Below are 19,076 nucleotides of genomic sequence, written 5' to 3'. Positions count from 1 at the left end.
CCCCCCCCCCAGGCTGACAGCTATTGCTGCTGCTGCTTGCAGATCACCATCAGGATCGGGAGCAGCCATGAGAGGAGGGAAAGGTAGAGTGTGTGTATGGGCCGGTGGAGATGGTCATTGGCCTTCTCGCCACACCCATCACTGAACCTACCCAAGAGAAAAATGAGGTCCCTGCCATCAGCCTGTCGTCTTCCCATCAGTTGTCATCCATCTTTAGCCCGGGCACATACGAAAATGTTGCCACCGACTTTAGCTAGGGTGATGTTTGGAGGAAGAGATCAAATGCAGGAGGGATTTGAGGGTTGTATCAGGTGGAGCATGAGAGAGAGAGAGAATGACAGAAGATCGACTGTGGGATGTAACTGAGGAGCTGGGGAGTGTGCGGATCCGCTGGGGGGGGTGATGTGAGAGAAGGGTTGGAAGGGAGGCAGTGAGGTTGGGTGTTAACAGAGAGAGGATGGGGATGAGAGTGAGAAAGCACAAGGATGATAAAGGATCAGCTGGGGATTATGAGAGGATGAGCTGGGTGGATACAAAAAAGACTGGCGGTGGTAAGAGCGAGGGAATGTACAACGTAAGAGCGCATTGGCTGGAGGGGAGGAAGCTGAAGTTGAAAGAGGAGGTTCTCTGAAGGGGGGAGGGGGTGGAGGTTGGGAGAGGGGATCAGCTGGATTGCAGGGAGGGTGGAGAGTGGAGCGATTGTAGGAAGGGAACCGCATCCCTGCTAATTTGTTCTGGTCGTCCTCTGAAGTCCTACAAATTTTAAGAGCTACAATGGGGTCACCCTAGCTAAAGGTCTGAGAAGGCCTGGTTTAGGGATTCCACCCCCCCTCCTCCCACAGTGCTATTCCCTACAGCTACAGCTACGCTTGAGTTTGGACCCAACTGAACGGCGAGGTATGGCTGTGTGTGATCACGCGAGGAGCAAGAAAAGTTATCGCACTGCAGTATAAGATACGGCGCTTGGCTTACGCGTGAAAGAAGGATGAGTACCCGAGTTTTCTACCGTAGCTGCAACAGCACACGCTGCACCCGTTAGCAGAGAAAATCTACTGCCAAAAGCAGGTGCAAGGACTCCCTTTCTCCTTGCCAACCAGCTCCATCTAAGCTGTTTAATCCCCCATTTGGTTAGCCCAGACATTACCCTTCAGATGTGGTGCTTGGATCCTGCCCCCTCACCAGAAGAAGGGACTGCATAACATGCATGTTTCCCAGAGAAGGAAAGAGCAGCCTCGCTCAAAGTCATTTTTCCTTTACTAAGATAGTTCAGCACTGAATGTTATTTCCCAGGTTACAGGAATTACAAAAACTCTCCAAGCACTAAAGCTCCCTCCACTGGCCTGATATGGCTATAATAAATTTCTTTGCCTTCTGTTCGACAACTAAAAAGAGTGCGAAGAGGCTGCAACAACATCTAATCCACAGAAGATACATGTCAGCTCCAAAACAAGAAGCCCCATCTGTAGTGGGAACAGACGGAAGGAACCAAGTGAAGAGGAAGCTGTGCTCTGTCTGCGCTAAGCAACACCTCAGCAAACAGTATCGGGCACTTTAGAACAAGATATTCAGTTCTAACATTAGAAAAAAATTTTAAGCTGCGCCCCCGAGCTGTCATTTATTTATTTTATTTAAAAGTTTTCTATACCGTCGTTAAGTTAAATATCATCACAACGGTTTACAGAAGGGCACGATAAAGAGAAATATGGGTGGTATAGATTACAAATTACTCGTATGCCATCATAGTACAGTAACAATTTAAAATAATAAACTAGGTGTGTAAGTTAAACCTGATTGTTAGGAACAAATTAGGCAGTTTGATTTTAACATTAATGTGCTTAAGTAGGTTAGTAAAAACTTCTAGCTTGGTGCATCCTTATCGCTCAACTAGTTTTTCTCCTTTTCTTTATCTTTATAAAATGCTTGTTTAAAAAGCCAGGTTTTCAGATTAGTTTTGAATAATTTCAGATTTGTCTGTAGTCTTATTTCGAGTGGCATGGTATTCCAGAGGACAGGACCAGCCAGGGACAGTGCTCTTTCCCTCACTTGCGTGAGATGTGCTGATTTGACAGAGGGGACAGTTAGTAGAGCTTTATTTGCAGATCTCAGGTTTCTTTGTGGTACCTGCACACGCAGTGCCGTGTTAAGCCAGTCGGCTTTATCATCGTGGATTAGTTTATGGATTATACAAAGTGCTTTATATTGTATTCTTTGTTCAATTGGAAGCCAGTGGCGTTCAGCGAGTGTTCCTGTAATGTGGTTACTCTTTTTTTTTTTTTGCCTGTCAAAACTCTGGCAGCAGAATTTTGCAATATTTGCAGAGGCCGAATTGTAGATTGAGGTAGTCCTAAAAGCAGGGAGGTACAATAATCTGTGCTAGCGAATATCATTGCTTGTAGAACTGTGCGAAAATTGTTAATTGTTAATAGAGGTTTTAGTCTTCTTAGGATCATTAGTTTTGCATAACCTTCTTTTATTTTCTGTGAGATGTGTTGTTTCATGTTTAGCTCAGGGTCAGTTATTACTCCTAGATCCCTAACTTTTATTGCTAACTCGGTGGTTTGAATATTTTTGATTGTGAATGTTGGTTGTGTGTGGTGAGTGTTTTTACGTTCAAGGTGTAAGAATTCAGTTTTGTCAATGTTTATTACCAATTCCATCTGGTTTAGGAGCTGTTTGATTATTTCTAGGTACATATTGGCTAGTTTCATTGTTTCTTCAATGGTGTTTGGAATGGGTAACAGTAATTGTATATCATCTGCGTAAATGTAATGTATGATTCCCAGTCCTGCTAGTAAGTGACATACTGGGAGGAGGTAGATGTTAAAGAGTGTTGCAGATAGGGCTGATCCCTGTGGGACACCAGTTAGCAGTTTGACTTTGTCTGAAAGTGCATTTTTGATTTGTACCTGAAAACCTCTATTGTTTAAGTATGACTCGAACCATTTTAATGTTTTGTTAGTGAGTCCTATTTCTTTCAGTCTATTGATTAGTATTCTGTGATTTACAGTGTCAAATGCTGCAGAGAGATCTAATAGAACCAGAATGTAGTGTGTTCCTGTATCGAATCCTCTTAAGATATTATCTGATAGAGCTAATAGCAACGTTTCTGTACTGTAGTGTTTGCGGAATCCATGTTGTGCTGGATATAGTATGTTGTTATTTTCAAGGTGGTTCGATAGTTGTTTTTTCGATTAGTTTGGCTATTAGGGGTAAGTTGGAGACTGGTCTGTAGTTGCTAAGATTTAAGGGGTCAAGGTTCTTTTTCTTAATAATTGGCTTGATTATGGCTCCTTTCAAGGTATCCGGCATTACTCCTTCGTCTAGTGAGAGGTTGATGATTTTAGTTAAGGTTGGAGTTATTGTGTCGGCTATTTCTTTAAGTTCTGTAATGGGTATGGTGTCGCTTTTGTGGGTAGCAGGGTTTTTAATTGCCTAATCATTTTTTCTACTTCAGGGTGTGATACCTCCTCAAATTCAGACCAGATACTGACATCTCTAGTGGGCATCCTAATCTCTTGTTTTGTAGTTATGGGGATTTTTTCCTTAGATTCTCAATTTTGTCTTTAAAGAATTGGGCTACATCATTGCATTGATTTTCTTGTAGGGTGAGATGATTGATAGTGTTGTCGCATGTTAGGTTGTTTACTATATTAAATAGGGTTCTGGCGTTGTTTGCAAACTTTTCTGTTTTTGAGCTGTAGTATTTTTTTTTGGTGTCTAAGATTGTTTTTTTGTAGTATGCTAGTTGTTTTCTGTACTTAGTTAGATTCTCGGTTGATTTGTTGTTTTTCCATTCTTTTTCTTTTTTTCTAAGTATCCGTTTTACTTCTTTGATTTGTTCACTGTACCATGGATTGTTTGACTTTGGTTCTTTAATGCGGGCCGTTTGTAGAGCATTTAGTTTGTTGGAGGCGAGCAAACTTTGTACAACCTCATTCAGCAAATTTGTGCAAAAATAATGCGGTTCCTATGCAAAATCCTGCAACCTCGAATCAGATCGGGCCTGATCCAAAGAATGACAGCACGGGTCACGGCTAAGTCTGCAGAATGCCTCCCCGGATTGGCAGATTTCCATGGATCCACTGAGAATTTCAGAGGGAGCCACATGTAAAACAAAACAAAACAAAATATTTTGGCATGGCTCACGACAAAATCCTTGGATTTCTGAAGAATCCTTTTGAACTAATTCCGGGTGGAAAAAATCTGCGCAATTCTGGACTGGTGTCCCAGGATGAGGTCCGATTGGCCAGAGTCCCGGGATATGACTTGCCTCTAAGATTCAAACACTAGCTAAGCCAAACTGTTTAGTGCAGTGCAAAATTTAAGAGAACAGCATGCAATTCTAATCAAGAATAAAAAAACCAAACAAACCTGTTCTGTTTTTGCATGCCGGCAATTTTATCTATCATCTGTTTCTGCTTGTGCCTTTTTTCTCTGTCTCCTCATTCCTTTTTTCTATTTATGTTTTTCTCCCTCCCCCTCCATTTTTCTCATTTTGCCACTTCCTCCTGTCGCTCTCCTTCCTCCAGTAATCTCCTCTCTATTTCTCCTTCCTCCAGGGATCTCCTCTCTATTTCTGCCCATCTCCCTCTTGTTTTTTTCTCTGTGCTTTGCTTCTCTTCTTCAGCCCAGTCTGTCGCTACTCCTCTCCCCACCTGTGACCTGCTGCTTTCCTGTCTGGCCCCAGCAGTGGGATGAAAGTGCAGGCTGCCGACCTCACCCGACTCGGCCTTAACCTTAATTGAGCCACGGGCTGGGGAAGCGGAGCTGGTTCGGTTTGTGTCTGACTTGTCATCTGTGAGGTCCACGAGCTGAGCGACAGGCTGGGCTCATGTCCTGAAGGGCTTGCCAGTCCCAGGCTGCACATGAGGCATTTATTATGTGCGCCACCAGAGGCAATATGGACCAACTGCATTCAGCGAACATGGCTGCTCCCAAAAGGTGACAGAATGTGTGGCCTACGGTAAAGGCCCATCATATTTTGAACACAGGGTGGCGCTGCTACTTTACAGGTGTGCTCTGAAGTATGATGCAGGACGAGATGGTACAGCTTTACTGCAGCAAATATTTCATTTGTAGAAAAGACCTGTTTAAGGGGAGGGCCTAACCAGAGATAATAAAAGATCTACAATATATAAAACAAAAAAAACATTAATTTAGAGTTTCTGAGCAATATGAAATAGGGCTTCATGCCGATTGCTGGGGGTAGCGCAGTCTACAGAAGGCGAAACACTGAGGGTGTGGAGTGTGGTTAGGGCAGCGAGCTGAGAACCAGGAAAGGCCCGGGTACAAATTTCTGCCAGTGACGCTCCTCATGACCTTGGGCAAGTTGCTTTGCCCTCCATTGCCTGAGGTACAAACTCAGGGTCTGATTTACTATGCAATTTTTCCCCCTAGGCACAAAATGAGAGAAAACCTTTAACAATTAGGCCCTCTTAGACTGTAAGCCCACAGGGGCAGGGAGTCACCTCCCTGCACCTGACTGTAACTCACCCGCAGCTCAGATTTGAAAAGGCTGGAAATTAAATCCAAATATTGGAAGCGAGTTGTGATATTAATATCAGTTCTGGCACTATCCAATGAGTCAGACAGGAGCAAAGATGGATTATAAAGGGAAAGGGATATGCTTATTTTATGTCAATGATTTCTATGATTGGCAGTTGGCAAAGGAATTGCAATGGCAAATGAGCCTGCTGCAGGTCTAAAGTATTTGTTCAGCGTGAGTGCCATGGCTGTCAGTTTCACTTTAGCAGAGTGTTTCCTTCTATTCTTTGTATTTTTTTTTTTAATTTAGTCAATCACAGGGAAAAGAAAAGCGCATTCTTCTGCAGTCTTGTGCTGTTTCTCTGAACCGTGGAAATTTGCCCTTTTCATAATATAACTGATCACATCAGAACGAGAAATGAAATAAGAGACTTACACCACTCTGCCTTTTTCCCCTCCCTCTGTCTGTTTCTCACTCTTTTCCTAGCCGTCTAAAAACTCGCAATAAAGTAGAACCATGGCACCACTAATGCAACATAACGAGGGTGTGGCTGGCCACCCGCACATTTACAGGCTACCTGTAAAATATGCGCGGTTCATGCATTTTTTTGCCATCGTTCATGATTTTGACGCGTCTCTCTTCTGAAGTCGGGCAGGAGCTGGAAGCGATGCTTCTTGGGCCGAAGCAGAGGCTCTAATATCATCTGAGAGGGGACTGCTTTTCTGCAAGGTCGTCAGTAAAACGTATCTCACACAAAGTTTTCTTTGGAGTTGGCGACCCTGAACACTAGCCCGAGCGAGCCTGAAAGCCATAGGTCTCAGAAGCTGCCCAGAGCTGGGCCCGCTTAGTACCTGTTTACCCGGCAAGAGAAGAATGATCAGAACGCTGTTGGTGGTGGAATGTGCCTCATCTGTTTTCACCGATTCCAGTGATCACGGCCCAGCACATCAGACACATCTGTCTTTATGCCCATCCCCAAGCCAATTTGATTGCCAGGGGGATGTGAGGACGGGTTTGAAAACCACTGAGGTGGTCGGCCGTGATTGCTAAGATATATGTTTGCATTAACACTCAAACTCTTTGGCCACTTGTTGAAAATCATTCTAGATTCAGAAAAAAAAACAAACAAGTCTCTCTTTTCATCTCGAGCAGTACTGCTACTTTAATCTAGACAATCGGCATTTTCAGCAGAAATCCTTAAACGCTGACTTACCTCCCTCATCATTAAAGTGCCTTCTCTTGAAATGCTGTTGAACGTGTCCACGTGAGACGTTTCCAGTCCATGGCTCGCTACCATGCCTAGCCCGTAGGATTCACTGTTTGCGGTGATCGCTGTTGGTCTGCCAGTACAATGGAAATCATCAACCACAGGTGGCCTGCACAGCTGACACAGGGTCAAGAAGTGCATTTCCAATTCTAGCCCAAATCAGCAGATAAAACGTCATTTCTGAAGCTGAGATATAGGAATTCATGTTTTCGTGGGAAGAGACAGACCATGATACACCACCACACCAGTGACTTCATTAAGCTGTAAACAGCTTTCACACTTTAAGCCTTTAGGGAAAAGCTTTCTTACATGAGTCTTGGGATGTCACTGACTGGCACGGTTCCATCGTGCGTCTCGCTTTCTCCGTCCTCCTCCTCCTCTTCACTGCTCTCTGATTCCTCGCTGGAGGAAGAGTAATCCGTCACCTTCTTCATGGGGCGGGCTGGTTCTTCAATGCGCAGCTCTCTCAGTTCTTTGGCTAATGCAGTCAGGTCCTACAAATAAAGTAATGGAAAGCCTTTTGTGAATTGTAATTTGAATAAGAGAACGTATTGTACAAGCTGCGGTCCCATTCTTTCAGCTAATGTCACAGCATAAGAACATAGCATGAGCAACAAGGAACCAGCTACAGGGAGTTACTACAGACACAGGGTTATTAGAAGCAGACAAATGTAAGACGATGTTTGCTGCAAAAAAAACAAAACAACACCGATTATAAAGCATCAACTCAGATATAAGCTTGTTTTAAACCAAAGGACCACCACCTGTGGGTTTTCCAACAAAGTATGAGAAATTATTCTGTCACAATGGTAGTGCTCAGTCACCATCACGGTAAACTGGAAAACCATTCTGCTACAGAAAAGTATCTGCTAATCCAGTTCTAATCTGTTTAAAATGTTAGAAAATACTATTTTCCTCTTCTGAAACAGCAGCAAAGTTCAACTGAACCCAAAATAGCCCTTCTGCACTGGCTCAGAGAATGAGGGCCCTAGTATGGACAAAAGCCCTCACCAGATACTGCCGACCAGTCGGAGATGCCTGCTTTGATTCTGACTGGCTCCTGCAGTGTCTTTATCTTAATTTTTATTCATTCACTTTGCTGTGTGAAGATGGATTGCAATCGTTCTTTACCCTCTCCCCCCACCAGACTAAGCACAGTAGCAAAATGCATGTTGGGGTTCAGACCTTTCGGATCCTTTGGCTATTAACTTCTCAAACCCAGTGGAGCAAGAATGGAGATGGGATATGTATCTCAGAGTGATGGAAGAACTGAAAAATGAAACTGCAGTCCTATTATTGGTAATCTGTAAACTATCATTAAAATCAGCTACAACAGCTGAAGACTGGAGGGCGACCACTATTAACGCCAGTTTTTAAAAAGGGTTCCAGGGGTGATCTGGGAAACTTCAGACTGCTGAATCTGATGTCAGTGCTGGGAAAAATGGCTGAAACTATTATAAAGAACAAAATTGCTTAACATATAGTCATAGTTTAGTGGGACAAAGCCAACAGGGATTTAGCCAAATGAAGTCTTGCCTCCCCAATCTGCTACAATTTTTTGAAGGCGTGAATAAACATGTGGATAAAGGTGAGCTAGCTGATAGAGTTATCTAGATTTTAGGAAACAATTGACAAATGTGCCTCACAAAAGACTTCTTAAGAAATTAAAAAGTCATGAGATAGGGGACAGTGTCCTATTGTGGACTGCCAACTGGTTAAAAGTTAGAAAATAGAGAGTAGGGCTAAATGGTCAATTTTCTCAATGGAGAAAGTTTAATAGCAGAGTGCACCAGGGATCTGTACTGGGGCCAATGGTTTTTTTTAATATATTTTATATATTTATAAATGACCTAGAGGTGGGAAGAACGAGTTAGGTAATCAAATTTGCTGATACAAAATGATTCAAAGTTGTTAAATCACAAAAGGATTATGAGAAATTCCAAAAGGACCTTTCAAGACTGGGAGACCGGGCATCCAAATAGCAGATGACATTTAATGGGAACAAGTGCAAAGTGATGCACTTAGGGAAGAGCAACCCAAATTATACTACACAATGCAAGGTTCCACACATTGGGAGCCACCACTCAGGAAAAGGATCTAGGCGTCATCGTGGATAATATGCCGAGATCCTCTGCTCGGTGTTACGTAGGTAATAACGCCGGAAGCATTATTTAGGTGTCAACCTAAGTCACGCAGGAAGTGTCCGGGATCGCAGAGAACAGCAATCCCGGCATGGAGAAGGGGGGGGCCACTTTTGCAAGTAACATGTGGGTGTCAGCAAGGGGTGGGAGGCAGAAGAAGGGAATTTAAAGGTTTTGCTAGCGGGGAGGAAAGGGGGTAAGTCCGGGTTGGCTGTGATTTTTTTTTAGGAAGTTTTAAAATTTGAAAGATTTAAAGGTTTTGGGCAGCTTTTTCGAACCACAGAGTGGGGAGGGGGGTAGAGGCATGTGGTATTGGGGGGGGGGGGGGGGGCTGGGCATTGAACCGGGAGGACCATGATTTTTTTTTTAAGATGATATCCTGTCACATGAGGCCGGATAACCTTAAGTCTGTTCTGAAGAGGCCTAAAGTTATCCAGCTATATCCAATATTCGGCTAGGTTAGCCGGATAACTCAATCCCTCCCCGGAATGCCCCCAAAATGCCCCTTTTTTTTATCTGGCTATCATTTAGATGGATAAGTGGCTGTGTATGCCACATTTACCATTTATATACAGATAACGTTTTGATTATCCATCTAAATGGCTTTTGAATACAGATCTCCGGAATTTTAGCTGCAAATCTGGGGAAGTAGGGGGAACAGGAAAGCTTGAACGAAATTTGAAAACTTCAAAGCAGATTCCCTCCCCGCAAAATCTGAAGACAGTCGGCAACTGGACAAAATGTGCTTTGCGTTTTTCAACACTACTTCAGATTTCTCCCCCCTTCAAAATATTTCCAGGCTGGTCTGTATTGTTCAATGGCCTTTTCTGAAGAAGCTGAAACATCTTTAGTGCTCAGTGAGCTGTTCACTTTTTTTTTCATTTGCAAAACCTGGTGCAAAAGATTTTTAAAAATTCAGTTTCTTGAAACTGGTTTTCACAAAAACGAGAAGCCGATTTTTTAGTACCTTTTTAGAGTCAAGACAAAAAAAAAAGAAGGTAAGAAATCATTCTAAAAATGAAGGCACTGCATGATGACTGAGAGAAAAATAAATCCCACAGGATATAACAGAAAGCTTTAAGAAAAGGAGAGGTCCATAGTCAAAAGCCATTTAGACGGATAATATAATAGTTTTCTGTCTAAATGGCTTACCTGGCTATATTCAGCCCTTATCCATCTAAACTCTAGTTTATGCTTCCAGCGTTGTCACTGTCAGAGCAGCGCTGGAAGAGCCCAGATAAAATAGGCATTGCTGGGATGGGGAGGGTCGGGTCAGGTTGGGGGGAGGGGCAGGTGCCCTGATTCTTTCTTATGGGTTTGCAGGGGGAGGGGGGGGGGGGACGGGGAGGCAGCCGAACGGTGTATTTAACGATCAGGACCGGGGCCTGGGCACTAACTCACATTTAAAACATTTTTTGGGAGGCAGGATAGGAGATGGCCTGGCAAGGCTCGAGTATCATGTTTTGGTGGGGGGGGGGAGGGGGATTAGCTGCCCTCTAGTTAGAACCTTTATTTTGTAGGGTAATGACAGCGCATCTTAGCCAGGTATCTTTCAAAAATATGTAGTGTGTTATCCAGCTACATAAGGCCGGATAACAAAGACAACTGCCTAATTTCAAACATATCTGATTAGGTTTTTGTTATCCAGCTATATGTAGCCAGATAACTTTAAGTTGGTTATATTCAGTGGGACGTTTATTCCACTGAATATATGGGACACGTTTTAGCCAGATAACCTGTCCTCTAGTTGGCTTACTAAATAGGGATCCCATCATTTTTCACTTTACCATGATGCAATGTAAACCTTTGATTCATAAAGCAGTACAATTTAATATAAAGGATGCTGCAGATGTGTGGAGAAGACATCTTTGATTATTTTCACATGCTTTGATAAAGACGCAGGGGGAAAAGCAGAAGGGCTAAAAAGCAGAGAGCATACGATGGGCTCGGGGTGCTCAAACAGGTCCTCGGGGACACCCTCCCTCCCCCCAGCCAGTCAGGTTTTCGGGATATCCCTAATGAATATGCATGAGAAAAATTTGCATACGTGGGAGGTAGTGCATGCAAACAAATCTCATGCATATTCATTTGGGATCTCCTGAAAACCCAAGTGGCTGGGGGTGGCCTCCAAGAACTGGTTTGAGCATCCTTGGGCTAGAGGTCAGTCTATCTCACGCAGCATGCAGATGACAAACAGAGCAGTGCAGTCTTACCACGTCTCCCTACACTAGTGACAATGTAGCCATCAATGCATTGGGTCAGAAATAAGGGGATTGGGGAGAAAAAAAACTCATTGAAAACTACTAAACTCCACAATTTCCTTCTGGCCATCTGTTCTCTTCATTAGATATCATCACAATTTTCTAGTTGACTGTTTCCAATATAATTTAGGATTACATTTTTGGAGATTGCCGGGTACGCTGAATAGTAAAGTTTGAAACATGGAACCCTTCCACTTCCCAAGCAAAACTCATCATATTATCTCTACATTCAAATCTGTTCGATTGGAGATTCAGTTTTAGGGAAATACAGTTTCTATAAAAAAAAGAAACAACACGGAAGGCATGTGGAATAGATCTCCATCACACAAGTGACACTTGCCAATAGTCACCTTTGGGCTCACTTGGTGCACAACGTTAAATACATTTTCAAGCTGTCAGAGTTGGAGGAAAATCTCTCCTGCAAACTTTGAAAGTCATCATGAGGAAGGCCACTGGAAATCTGTGGTGCAGAAATTCTGCAAAATCTAGCAGATTTCAATGAGCTTTCTGCAGAAATGGCACATCTACAAAAAAAGGGCCAAATCTGGGACCACTGATATTCTACTCTCCTGTCATCTATGTGCAATCTATGTGGAATTTCTCTATTTATCTATGGGGCTAAACATGACTAATTATCCTTCCATGACCAAAGGACTGATTCCTGAAGCATTCACTTGCCGACTATGAATGGTGCTGTCCATCTGATCTGCTAGATATTTATTAAGATGCCACTGAAGTGTCTATGCTAATCCTGATTTTTTGGATTATGAATTTATGAAAATTAGTTTATTTATTTTTATATTTCCCTTATTTCAGGCAAAATGCATATTTTATTCCACTATTTTTCATTCTACTCATGACCTCATAAAACACCATGCTTTCTCATGGGGAGAATTTTGATCTTTACTGTCTCAGTGTTGTCCTGTTATTTTACTTGGGATTTTGCATTAATTTATTCATCGCTGAAGGTTATATACATCTATGTGCTATTTCACCTAGGAACTCAAATGACCACTCTTCGAGTATAAGACCAGCAGTATTATTATATTGAAGGAAGAATTAATTTATCTTAAAAGCCACAGCAATCGCATCAAAGGTGTAATTGACAACTTTTACCCCATATCCCACCTAGCAATATTAAAAACATATGCCACCCCTCACCATGCACACTCATTATTTTAAAAAAATATTTTTTCTCATAGAATGAGACTGATGCCATCCATGCCCATAGCTAGAATGTTAGAACCCGTCCCAAGAGCCAATGTCTACTAGGAATATGTTTTCATTGAAATGAATAGGTAAAATGCAACACAAAAGGTCCATTTTTGTTTTATTTTATGGACCTCTGAAACAAATGGAGGGGGTCCATGAATTTGAACAAAAAACCTCATCACATTCAATTAAATTCCCCTTCAAGTCTAGGGCTGGTAACTGCTGAGCAAACAAACAGATACAGGAAACTTAGTAACCAACTCTTGCCTATGTGATGTTATAGCCTCCTGGCCAAGGCAGGTCAAGTTGGCAAGGAGACCAGATGGAGGGCAAATCACAGTGAAGCATCTTTTTAACTAGTCTATATGTGCCATCTGGATTAAGTGATGCTGATGTCCTCCTACTGAAAGGCCTGGGTTTATACGAGAAGCTATTTCCTCTGTAGAGTTGATAGAGAAGGATCTGTTTTTGAGAAGCACTCTCAGAGTTTAAAAAAGCTTTAAACAAATTGGCTTGGTGACTGAGAAAGAGCTGTTTCCGATCTTCTTTGCTGCTGTGGTCTCACTCACTGGGTAGGAGCTAGAAGCAGCAATTTTGTCTGTGTGACTAGCTAGTGCAGTGCAGTGAGATGAGCACACTTACAAGTGAAGATTAAGAAGAGTCATGCCAGGTTGCCAGCCTTGTTGGTTCTATTTAACTTTCTAGTTTCTAACAGTTTTTTTGTTTGTGGAAAGAGTCAGTCACTAGTGCAGTGCAAACAGCAGAAACATGCACTGTATATGTGTATGTGTGTGACAGACATTTCTGCAGACAGTAGAGTGGTACTGTGAGTAGTGGTGCAGTATCAATAAATAATTTCTTTTGTGATATCCAAATCCGAAGAAGGCACTTCAAATTCCATCATACAACTAAGATAAAAAGGCAGAGGAGGGAACTGCAGCCTTGGCAGGGATTAGAGGATTTGCTGCAGAGGCAGCCCAGTCTAGTAGCAGTAATAAATAAGGCAGTCCTGACTCTAAACTTAAAAAGATTTTTTTTTTTAACAGCAGAATAGCAGGAGTGGAAGATTGCTCAAAGAGGAAGAAAATGAAAGTTGAGCAGGTGTCACTGTCACCTGTTCCTCTTCCTCTTGTTTTGGAGTAGAGGGAAAAGGTGGGAGAGCCATCCAAGGCTGGCAATAGCAGGGCACGGGCAAGGATTGGGGACAGCAGAAATGCAAAGACAAAACTAGTAGCATGCTCCTTTACATTGGTTACTGCTTCTGAGGCAATGGGACTCCCCGAATCAGAAATTCAAAACCTAGTAGCTGAAGAAAATTTGGGAGGTTTAATCAGTAGCGTTTTAGCCTCCAGTATGGTGATGGGGGAGACAGATGATACTGATGGTGCTGAGAGCAACCTTCAGGAAAAAAGGCAGTGCAGACAGAAAGCAGGAGTGATGCCCATGCCATTTTTTCCTCATGGTGCACCCTGAAGAAAATAAGAATTGCCATACTGGGTCAGATCAAGGATCCATCAAGCCCAGTGTTTCCAATAGTGGCCAATCCAGGTCACAAGATCCCAAACAGTAGATAGATCTCATGCTGATATAGTGCAGTGATAAATAGTGGCTATTCCCTAAAAGGTAGATTTTAAAAGGGGCTGTATGCCCATAAACATGTGTATTTGCCACGCACAAAAATACATGCTGTTTTATAACCTACATATGTAGCATGCTACTGCAGAGAGAGAGAGAAACTCTTTATAGGTCTCAATCTATATATGGACCATTGTAAGAGGGCACTTTGATTTGGGGTGACTTTTCGGGAGGTGGGTTGGGGTTTGGGGGGGTGGAGTTACAGACACATTCAGAGATGTCCATTGTAAAATGGACATCCATTAAAGAATTATTGACCCTATGAGTGATGAAAAAGAATTGATTTGTATAATGCAGTGTTTTAAAATTTTACAACATTATGCACAAAATTGTTTCTTCCATCAAAAGCACTGGTATATTTTGCAGTATCATCCAGTGCTCAATACCAATCCTTTGTTCTCTTACAAATGAGGAAGAAATGTCAGGGACTTTGTCATGTCAACGGTACTGAGGAATCCTACAATTGTCAGCCCTCTTTCCACCGGTCACCGAGATTGTAGCTCACGTCTTATGCGTGAGGCTATGATGCCAGGAACTGAATGGCAAGAATATTTAGGTATGTATACAGTGACCGTCATATAGCGCCTCTTGCTGCTTATGGCTCTTGATGAAGCCCTTTAAAGCGCTAGGGCTTTCTAATCATAGGTCACGTATACAAAAGTTCACTGATAGCTCCTATAAGGAGAACATATGAACTTTTGTATACATGACCTATGACTAGAAAGCCCCAGCGCTTTAAAGGGCTTCATCAAAAGCCATAAGCACAAAGAGGCGCTATATGACGGTCACCGTATATATACCTAAATATACTTGATACAAGCACCTTTGACATAGCGGAATCTTTCTTTTCACGTGAGTTCAATTTTTCTCGCTATTCTTTGGGGTATTAACTTATTTTGTGTAATAGGAACTGAATGGTGACATCTTCATTCTGGCGCCAAAGCTCTTTTGACAAATTCTACTGATTGCAATTCACAATGTGTCATTTATCTACTGATCTGTCCCTGCTCCCTAATATATATATATATATAGGGTACACTGCCAGGAAAATAAAAACCAGTCTCATTGTACATAAAAGCCATATAAACACGCAGGAAATCCACACTCCTAGTGTGGCTCACTGCATTTAGGCTTCTTATTATTTTTCTGACCTGCCCTGGACCATATACTTGAACAGGTTGCACTCCCACCCCCACCCCCATGGTGGGGACTTAAAAGCAATCCTCAATAGACGAGAACAATTTTTGGATTTTTTTTTATTTGGACTCGGTATCTCCTCCTGGTCTGAATGAAAACGTGGAATGGTAGGCCTTGCAATATCGTCGGCGTTTTATAATATGTTCACAAGGGCGCATTGCCAAGGAAATCCTCACCATACTCATTGAATATACAAGCTGCATTAACGGTCAGGAAACCCACCCTCCTTGTCTGGCTGGCTGCAGTCAGACTCCACTCTTTCCCTGACCTGTGCTTCTCTGATATACCTGCACAGGCCCGATTTCCCCCCCTCATGGTGGTGGACACAAGAACAATCCTCTTCAGATGAGAACAATTTTGTTTGCATTTGGATTCCGTGTTCTCTTCAAGGTCGGAATGAATAAGGTGGAATGGCATTCTTTGTGGTGTCATCAATATTTCACAATACGTTTACAGCCAGTTGGTTTGTCATGCCTCGCTGGGACCATTTGATACAGGCACTGACTGACAGGTCTTTTCCCCGCGCCTGTCCCCGACAGCATTTGTTTCTCCTGTCAAAAAAAAAAAAACGCCGCGGGAACAAGTGCTTCTCTGATATACTCGATTCGGATTTACACACAGTAAGTTTTGGCCACATTATTTAAGCTGCTTTATTGTGTGGATTCGGGTGTATATGCATCATTTATCGTTTAGAAGCTTTCTTCCTGCTTGACATTACATCTTTTCAAGGTATTTTTTCATCTCGTTTAAGTTAGTGAATACTGCTGACTGTTTTTATATTTTGCTCCGGGATGTAATTTTGAGCTTGGGCTCCGGTCCATCACCGTGTGCTAATTTCTGACGCCCGACGAGGAAAAAATCGAAACGCTGCAGCATCGGGTGACATAAGAGACAGCACCTTCAGTTTGGGCAGTTCCTGTGGACTTTAGGAGTTGCTCTACAAGCTCAAGTTAAAGTTTCTTTTCTCTGGAGATTTAAGATAAGTTTTATTGGATTTATCATACTTACTTTACCTCTAGTATAAAGAATTTTTTATTTGCAACAAAAAATACTGAAAAATATACAGACCTGGGATTCTAGGACATTGGGTTTATCCTGGGCCAATGATTATAAAATACACAGGCACTTGTTTCATTCATAAAACGTAGGACACCGCATTCAATGGTGCAGTCTAAGTGCCCATTATATGAGGTCTGTTAGTGTAAAGTATTTACATACAGAAAATATTTGCACAGATTTCCTGTTGTTGGTGAAATCTTGAGTTTGTTGCTGCAGTGTTCTTTCACTGTTTCGGTTTTCACTTTTTGCATTACCACCACTCACCCAGGAAGATCATTTTAAACTTTGCTGGCTATTTGAGTCTGCAAAGTTATAATGTCTCTTTAAATTCAAAGAAGCTCAAATTTTCCTAGCTCACCAAGGCAGACTTCTACATAATCTACAATTTTTGGGCAACAATCATGCAGCATTTGGATATTTGGTGAGTATCCGACTGAGGAGCCCCTTTGTCTGAATTGACAAAATGGGTCAAAAATCACAAGTCGGCTTGAAATTCCATGAGCCACATCATGCAGGATCAGCTCCAACCTAAGCTCTACTGGACCAGGGTTGATTGATTCTTAAGATAGTTTGTATCAAATCAAACCTCTTTGATCCACCATGGTTCAAATGTAATGCCAACCAGCTCACATTCCTTCGTTGTAAAGTACAAAGACATCATGTCTGGATGAAAAATGCTCCACAAAAAGTTACTATTACTCCTATAACCTTATTATATCAGATGCACAACTAACCAGATTAAAACAGGACTTATCTGAGATATCTATAAGGCACTTGGAGACAAATGAATTTGGAGTAAACAAGATCACAGGTGATGGATAACAATTATTCTATATATATGTTTTAATCAATTTATCCACTGAGTTAATACTTTTAATCATGGATTTATTTTAGCTCCGAATCTATCCATATACACGCTTTGATTTTTGTTTCACATCCCCTCTTAAAAATGCTCCTCTCAGGCCTGAAGGTGGTACAATGTGAAATACAAATTTACTAAACTGAATCGTCCATTTATTAATACTAAATGCATTTCTATACCACCTACCATCTAAATTAAATCTCATTGCGTCTTACATTCATTATGTCAGGAGCACACACTCAGACTTTGCCAGGGTGCATGGTATGACAGCAGATTTCAGGAACAATCACAAAAGAGAGTTAGGTTAATAGCCAAATAATGATGACACGAAGCATCGGTGGGAAAGAGGATTTGAAATGGAGATGAATTAGAATGATGGTAATGCACACACATGAAACGACTTTTCGAAAAGAGAGAAAATGAAGAATTTGTCACAAAGCAGAGCCAGGGTGCTATCCTGAGCTTCCTCCCACTGCGAACCTAGAACAGGGATGTTGCACACTGGTCCTCGAGTGCAGCAAGCAGGTGGTGCTCTCAGGATGTCCACAATGAATGCCCATGAGATATAGTTGCCTATATTTGATTCAAGAACCAGGTTAATTTGCAAGGGCTGGCTATCACCACCACCAGAGCTGCTTGTGGCACTCGAGGACTGGCATTCACCATCGCTAGCCTAGAGGAAAAGAGGATTCTTGGTTGTGCAATATTATCAGGTGACTTCATAGCAATATAATTAACAAATCAAAGGCAGCTACTGTAATACACTGGGCTAGGCTCCAGCAAAAATCTTAATCATGCTGGCTGCCTCTGAGCACTAGTGCTACACCAATAAGGTTATTTGCTCCAGGGATTGGGTTCTACGTTAACTTTTTGCAGAGGTACTAAAATTGGATTCTTTGAAGCCAGTCTACTGATAAAAAAAAAACCTGTTTACAGATCCATAGCATATACCTAGAGGGAGTCTGGCGGTCACTGAGCGGTGTAACATCAGCAGTTTCAGAATGTCAGCAATAGCAACATGTGGCTTAACATGAAGGTCCAGCTCGTCAACTTAGGAAAGGCGACAGCCAACTAAGAAAGGATCACACTAACCTCATCTATAGCTTTCTTATAGCTCTGTGAGTGAGAGATGATTAACCAGCATCAGAGGAAACAGGGCAGGAAAAAGCCAGAGGAAGGACAGCAAGCGGGTTAAAAATAAAATTAAAATTGTTAGTTCAATGTTTGCGATTCTTTTTTTTTTCAATCAATACAAGTTAAAAGAAAAAAAAAGTGCAAATTAGATTTGGCATATCGATCCCACCATCCTTTGCAGCTTTATAGGCTATAAATATCAAACAAAATAATTATCTAGAAAGCCCGTGGCAGGATTTTTCTTGGGCCTGAGCCATAAAAGCACGTAAAATAAAATACTGCAAATTCCATTTTTTTTTTTACTTTTACTTGTGTGGTAGTCATCAGGCAGTGGATGAACAGCACACCCTCGCTGTGAGACCACTCCCCTGGCGTTCACGTCTAACCCCCAGATGTGCAAAGTGGCAAAGTATTTTTAAATAAATCAAGAAACATATTGTCAGCAGCTTCAGTCTACCAGAACTTTGAATGGGACGCTTTAAAAAGATGGTAACACCAATTACAGTGCACACCTGCTCACAGTGTGCTCAGCCCCCTCTACCTCCGCTCCAAAACTGCAGGCTTAATTAGAGCCCAATGTTTCTCAGAAGCAGTGTCACAGCCAGGGTGAACAGAACGCGTCTTATTCTCTAGGTAGAAGTACGTTTTCTTATTTATTTCACTAAGTTAAGGGCTGCTTGATAAATTCTGGCTTTGGACGGACGCTTTAGACTCACAGCGGGTCGACTAGGCCGAGTTATGTCTCTGCCATCTTCCTGCTTCACCTTGGAAATCTCGTGGGCTAGGACGGGAGAGCCTTCTGGTTTGGTGGTTCCTGCTGGTC

At 42.2% G+C, this 19,076-nt stretch overlaps 1 protein-coding gene across 13 annotated transcripts in view; it reads right to left on the bottom strand.

Moving 5' to 3' along the window:
* The window catches only part of TNIK (TRAF2 and NCK interacting kinase), a 559,589-nt gene that overhangs the window by 103,841 nt on the left and 436,672 nt on the right, over positions 1-19,076 (bottom strand). For 6 of the 13 annotated variants that reach the window (XM_029617206.1, XM_029617211.1, XM_029617210.1 and 3 more), the window contains 4 exons: positions 18,970-19,070; positions 18,212-18,235; positions 7,062-7,246; positions 6,699-6,825 (listed from right to left, as the gene is read on the bottom strand). In XM_029617206.1, the coding sequence (XP_029473066.1) occupies positions 6,699-6,825; positions 7,062-7,246; positions 18,212-18,235; positions 18,970-19,070 (437 nt within the window). The remainder of the gene's footprint in view (positions 1-6,698; positions 6,826-7,061; positions 7,247-18,211; positions 18,236-18,969; positions 19,071-19,076) is intronic. The other 7 variants (XM_029617207.1, XM_029617213.1, XM_029617216.1 and 4 more) reach the window with 3 other exon arrangements.

This window comes from Rhinatrema bivittatum, chromosome 9 (genome assembly GCF_901001135.1).
Source record: "Rhinatrema bivittatum chromosome 9, aRhiBiv1.1, whole genome shotgun sequence".
Taxonomy (NCBI): Eukaryota; Metazoa; Chordata; class Amphibia; order Gymnophiona; family Rhinatrematidae; genus Rhinatrema; species Rhinatrema bivittatum.
Note: the sequence above shows the minus strand (reverse complement) of the source record. Positions and strands in the feature narration are given on the sequence as shown.